Source organism: Canis aureus, chromosome 9 (assembly GCF_053574225.1).
Source record: "Canis aureus isolate CA01 chromosome 9, VMU_Caureus_v.1.0, whole genome shotgun sequence".
In the NCBI taxonomy this organism is placed as follows: Eukaryota; Metazoa; Chordata; class Mammalia; order Carnivora; family Canidae; genus Canis; species Canis aureus.
The window spans coordinates 53,200,616-53,207,120 of NC_135619.1; the positions used below are offsets into that span (position 1 = coordinate 53,200,616).

General features: G+C 60.7%; 1 protein-coding gene across 1 annotated transcript; it reads right to left on the reverse strand.

Moving 5' to 3' along the window:
* Nucleotides 1–2,073: 2,073 nt before the first annotated feature.
* On the reverse strand, nucleotides 2,074–6,227 carry IRF2BPL (interferon regulatory factor 2 binding protein like). The gene has a single exon (XM_077910123.1). It carries the CDS (start codon nucleotides 5,284–5,286, stop codon nucleotides 2,920–2,922), a length of 2,367 nt encoding a protein of 788 aa, XP_077766249.1. The 5' UTR covers nucleotides 5,287–6,227; the 3' UTR covers nucleotides 2,074–2,919.
* Nucleotides 6,228–6,505: the final 278 nt, after the last annotated feature.

Genomic DNA, 6,505 nt, shown 5'->3' on the forward strand with positions numbered 1-6,505 from the left:
GTGCACTAAAGCCAGGGTCTTATGAATCCCAAAAGTTCCTGCGCATAATACCGCAGCAATGAGGGCAGAAAGGCAGGCCCCCAGCAGCGGAGGTGCACACAGAGACAGATCTCCGCACCCACGGGCTCCTGCTCGAGCCACTGGACCGGATTTGCAGGGTCCGCATCCCGAAAGGTGATCCACACATCGAAGTTCATATGTGCAGTTCAGGGCTGTGGCGGCACCCACGGCTCCTTCATTCAAGTGTGGTTAAATTACACCCATGACACTCTATCTCTATATTCTCGGGCTGCTGAGCTTTACCCATTTTTAAGAGTGTATGTGTGCTGGGGAGTGGGGGTTGGGAGCACCTTAGAGGATCTTCCAGGCGAAACATGCTTGGTTTTTATTAATGAGCTTATGAGAAAAGCCAACCTCAGACCTTTAAGTGAAATGCGTGATTGGTAGCCAGGCAAGGATGGGTTTTAGAATTAACTCTTCCTACAGTCTGCTATGCATTATCACCCCCAAGTTAATTACCCCTGAGGATGAAAATAGGTTTCATGACTCATAAACACCAATACAACACTTGGCAGCAGATGAAAATGCACGGACACATTTGCAAGAAGCTGACACGCATATCTATTTATATGTGGGGAGATTCTTAAAGAGGTGAGACAGGCACCTCCCATCTACCAGGATTAAGAGGCTGCAGTGGATCCATCAATTGCCAGTTATCCACACCCCCATAACGCACGCACGCACACACACACACACACACACACACATGCAGCGAGAGAATCATGGTTTCTCCACTACTTCAATGATGGTGATAGCAAGGAACAGAAACTAAAAAGGTGTTATTAACAGCGAGTCCCAACACCAACCCAACCTCCACACCAGTGTTCTGGGCTAACCGGTGATTTGGTTTTCCCCAAACATGCCTGCACCCATACCCATCTCCCTAGCCTCCTGGCTCCTGCACCCTCTTTGATGGGAGTGGGGTGGAGGCACCAAGTCTCTTCCCTTATTCATTTATTCCTCACCTGGATAGAGACTGTCCTGGCCCAGCATGCCCCTCTCCCAGAGGGAGTCAGGTGTGACCAGGAATGAATTTCAGATAGGTTTTGTTTTGCTACCTCCCTCCTATTTTCTACTCTCTTCTATTTGCCTCCCACAAGGTCCAAGGTCCAAGCCAGGTTTGTTTGCCTTGCCCTAGCTCTGGGACTGCTCCGGTCTGGTCTCAGCCAAGGGGGCTCAGAGCTCCAGGCCTAGTCCTTTCCCCTACCCCTCTCTGCCGCCCAAATGCTGCCCAAAAGTTGATTAGACCAATCCTTGAATTTCCCCACCCATGGGAACAGGCTTTATTTGGTGTCATAAGTGACCTTTGCCTCTGGACGTGGGGTTTGGCTTTTTTCTCTCTTCCCCCATTCCCTGCCATCATCTTCCCACCAGCTAAGTGTCCTGCCCTTAGAAATACTTATCACAAAGGGGGTAGGGGGTGGGGAATGAGTGATGAATGAGGTGGCACTGTTTTTCCAATGCATCAGCTGGAAGCTGCTGGCAACTCTCCTGGCTCACTACATGCCTGTTTCCCTGTTGCCCACACCCCTCCTGCCTCCACTGACAGCTCCCAGCTCTATGGCGTTTTTGCTTTATAATGTGCAGTAAGTGTGATTCCTGCCACATCTAAGAGGCAAAGCATCCTAGTTTCTTGTGTTTTTGTTGTTGTTGTTGTTGTTTTTCCCACTTGCACAAGGCACAGCTGCACTGGAGATCAGCACATACCCAAGGCCACAGGGCGAGTTTCTGACAATGCCATTTGCAGCTGGGGCGCTCAGGGAAAATAGAGATGCAGAAGAGTAAACAGAAATTGCTTAGTCAGCAACTGTCCTGCCCCAAGAGGTGAATGTAAATAGTCTGGTGGGGGGGAGGGGCAGTCCGCCAGCACAGGGCCTTCTACAGATGCCACCTCCCAGGCTTTGCAAAGACACCAGCATTTGTGCTCTACGTTGGCAGGGAGGGTGTCCCCTATGTTGGAACTACTACGTGGCCTTAGCTCTAGAAAAACACACTTGCTGACTCGGGGCAGAATTAATATCAATTGAATTTATTACAAGTTACTAAGCTCCAAGGCACATTACAGTGTTCTGTTAACTACAGAAATGTATAAAGGACAAACAGAGCAGATTCCCCATGTCTAGCATTTCGCTCTACTGTTCAAAAGCATCCGTGCATCAATAAAGCAAAAACAAAACAACACGTGAAGATCCAACACATTCAGGTCCGTAGAAACAAACCAAAACATTTTCCCTCACAAACTTGCAACAAAAAACACCCCGCCCCCCCAACAACCCCCCCCTTACCATTTTGCAAACAAAACAGAAAAACAAAACAGAACAGAACAAAATGGAACAAAATAAAGTGAAGACTTCAACACTTGGGGCTGTTTAGAAAGAAGCTTTCACCATTTTATAGCATCTTTTTTTTTTTTTTTTTTTTAGGCAGCAACACTGGCCTTGGCAAAAAAAAAAAGTCATTTTCTTTTGTTTTTTTTTTTTCCTTTCAGAGAGTGCATAACATTTACAAAAATACACACCAGCAGCAGTCGTTGCTAAGGGCTATTAATTCTGTACCTAGGCAAACACTCTGCCACCAAATAAATGCTAACGAAATGATGCAAATGACCCAACCAATATTATACTGCTTAACACAAACCAGCTTATCCTTCAAATGAAGAAGTTACATACCTTTTGTTTCAAAATATAGAAACATACGACGAAAATAATGTCTATACATAAGACTAACTTTTTGCAGTTTGTTATATTCACAATTCTACATCTTAGGGGCAAGGGGAGGGAGGGTCGCTGTGGGTGGGGGAGGGGCCCTCTGGATCGGAGAGGAGCTGGTCAGGGGCAGAGGAGGTGGCCGTCTTGTGGTTCAAGGGTCTCTCTCCTTTTTCACTTTAACATCTCCAGCTAAGATCGTCGCGATTTCGCCCTGCATGAAGGCCCAAGGTACATTCGACCCAACCAGGGGGCATTTCTCTCCGCTGGGGCAGTACACCTCGCCGGTGGCCCCCTGGGCCTTGATACTCTCTCTAGAGCAAGGGAAGCAGAATTTGTGGCTGGGGACGGATGGGCACTGAACGAAATGCGTGTCCTCCAAACGTTCGTGGCAAATGGTACAGCAGAGGGGCCCGCTGTTGGCCATAGGGGAATCCGGAATGTTTTGGGGGTGCACTTGGTCCATGCCCGGGTGGGTGCTAGGCGGCGGGGGCGCCACCTGTAAATTCAGGTCCCCGTTCCGTGATGCCAAGCGGCGCTGCCCGGGCACGGAGGCCGGTGACACCGGGCTGCTGCTGTTGCGCCTGGCGGACGCAGTGGTGGAGTGCACGGAGCTGCCGTCCTTCGGCGAGTGCGCCGTGCCCAGAGTGTCTGCCACCGACATGAGGGCGGCCATGGGGGACGGGCCGTTCTGAGGGGCTGACTCGGGCGGGGTGGTCCGGTTGGAATGGGGTCCCAGGGGCGGGGGCGGGGGGGGCGGACCCCCGGCGGCGTGCCCCGGCGCCGCGAAGCCGCCGGCCGACATGGTGAGCTTCAGTGCCTCGCTCTGGTTCGCCATCCACTGCTGCCTCTGCTGCTCCTCGCCCAGTTTTAGGGCGCCCTCGGCGGAGTCCGGGGGCTCGGGGGACGCCTTCCTCTTGCGGAGACTGGCGGCGGTGCCCCGGCCCGAAGGGGCGGCGGGCGGCAGGGCCCCGGTGCCCGGGGGCGCGCTGGGGGCGCGGCTCAGACTCACCAGGGCCGTGGGCAGCATGGGGCAGCTGGCGTCCAGGTAGGGCTGGGGCAGCATGTCGGCGCCGGGCACGCCCTCCTTGAAGAAGCGCACGGCCTCGGGCAGCAGGTCTCCCAGGAGGCGCCAGTCCCCGGAGCCGTGCTTCTTCTCGTACTCCAGGTACTTGAAGCCGGAGGAGAGACCCCGGCCGAAGTCCTTCATACAGTCCTGGTACATCTGCTTGGCCACACCGGACGCGCTGGAGTACACGTTGCCGGAGCCCGTGGGGTACTCGATGAACAGCTTCAGCTCGTAGTCCATGCCGGGCTTGGAGACGGCGTCGAAGGCGAAGACGCGGCCCAGCAGCGAGTGGTCCTTCTTGAAACGCACCTCGTAGGGCGTGCAGCCAGCCAGCGTGAGCAGCGTGTCGCGGACCATCTTGGGCTTGTTGGCCCACTCCTCCGCGCGGTTGCGCAGGCTCTCGCTCAGCTCGGCCAGGGCCTCGGCGTTGCGCTGCTTCTCCTTCAGCTCGCGCTCCTGGTCGGTGCTCGACACCGAGCCGGGCCTTTTGCCGCCAGCACCCACCCCCACCTCCGCCACCGACGACGAGGTCGAAGACGACGCCGAGGACGACGCGGCCGAGACGCCCGGGGCGCCCCCAAGACAAGCGGGGCCCCCGGGTGCCCCTGGGGGCGCGGGCGTCGGGGGCCCACGGCTGCCGAGCCCGTGGGGCGGCGGCGGGGGCAGCACCGCGGCGCTGGCCGGGCCGTTAAGTAGCGTCTGCGGCAGCAGGTTGGGGGGCACCGCGAGCTGGGGGCCTCCACCACCCCCCGGGTTGGGCAGCCCCGTCACTAGCCCACCGTGCGTCCCGCGCCGAGACGCCACCGACGCCGCGGCAGAAGAGGAGTTGGGGCTCTGGCGGTTCAGCTCCGGGGGTCCCTCCTCCGGTGTCGGCTTGGGGAAGCCGTTGGGGCCCCCCAGCCCGTTGGGCAGCCGCGCGGCGTGGCTGCTGCTCCCCAGGCTCACCGGCGGCGGCGGGTACTCGAAGCGGCTGCGCTGCTCCACGGCGGCGGCGGCGGCGGCGGCGGCGGCGGCGGCGGCGGCGCTCAGGCCGTAGCGCTCCAGGCCGGACGGGGCCGCCAGCACCGCAGGCTTGCTGGAACCGTCGACGTGGTTGAGCTGCTGCTGCTGCTGCTGCTGCTGCTGCTGTTGCTGCTGCTGCTGCTGCTGCTGCTGCGCGGCCGCCGCCGCCGCCGCCGCCGCGGCCGCCGCCTCCTTAGCCGACAGGGCCACCGTCTTGACCCCGACGGGCGGCGGCGGCCCGGGGGAGCGGCCGTCCTGAAAGCAGCCGTGCGCCCGCTTCAGCTGGCGCGCCGTCTCGATCACGAACTCGATGCGATCGGCGCCCTCGTAGTTGACGCAACCGCGGCATACGGGTTCCGAGAAGTCCCAGATCATGGCCCAGGGCATGCGGGGCAGGTCGCACAGGTAGCAAGACTGTCTCCGGGACGAGGACACCTGCGCCGCCGACATGATGCCCGCCCTGGGGAAGGTAGGCCCCCGCCCAGGCTGTCTCCGCGGCGCCTTCTCCTCCGGGAGGACTGGCCGGCTGGGGAGGGAGTCCGGCTGCGGGGGAGGAAGGGGGGGCGAGAAAGTTCTGCCCCAGGGGCTGGAGGGAGCGCGAGTCTCCACCGCCGGCGCAGCGCCTCTCCGTGGGGGCTCCACCGCCGGGGCGGCGGACGAGTGCTGCCCGCTCGTCGCCCCCACCTCCTACTGCGGCTGTGTCGTCGGGAGGGGAGCTCGGGCGCCTTCTTCCTGGTGCCGCGGACCCGGGCTGCGAGCTCCGGGCCCGAGGGGAGGGGGCGAGGGTGCCGGGTGCTGGCCGCCGTGGGCTCTTGGCCCCCTCCCCGGAGTGGCTGGTGCCTGGAAGCTCGAAAGGGGTGGTCTCTTCCTCTCCCTGGGGGCCCCCCTACGAGCTGCGTCCTCTCCCCGCCAGGCTCACTGGGGCGAAGGCTAGAGGGCTCAGTGCCACCCGGTGCCCGGGTCCAATCTTGCTGAAGTCGCCGGGGGAGGGAGGGGGTGGCCGCCGAGAGGAGCTTCTCCCCTCCGCAGCGTCGGCCGTTCCGCTGGCGGCGGCTGGGTTTGCACGGCCGGAGGGAGCCGCCGCGGCCACCGCTTCCAGGACGCACGAGAGCAGAGGAGAGGAGCGCACGCACGCAGGCTCCCGCCGCCCCCAGGCCCGGCCCGCGCCCCGGCCGCCGCGGCTGGCGGCGCTCACGTTGGCTGCAGGGCGCTCGCGCGGCGCCTCGGCCCGGGTCGCATCCCTTCCCGCTCGCACTCGCCCGGAATGTGGGGTTGTGATTGTTACTCTACGTTCCGGAGGCGCGTCTCGGCGCTCCCGCTCGCGCTGCGGCTCGCGCTGTCCCCGGCTTGGCCGCGCGGGATGCCGCCCGGGCGGAGCGCTGACGTCACCGCCATGCTCTGCACCACTTCTCCCCCCTCCCTCCCCTTTACACTTCCTCTGTCTGTGGAGCCACTTGTTGCTCGGCGAGGGCGCATGCGCGGCAGGGCGCCCAGATTCCTCCCCGGCGGCCCCGCCTCCGCGCCTCCGCCTTCCCCTCCCCCCTCCCCGTGTGTGTACAACAGCTGAGGCCCGGCGAGCTAATGCTGGACGTCCTGGGCTGGGGGTGGAAATTAAACAGACGATGACCTTTCCTTTCCCCGCCCGGCTTTCCCAAGTAAAAACGCATTT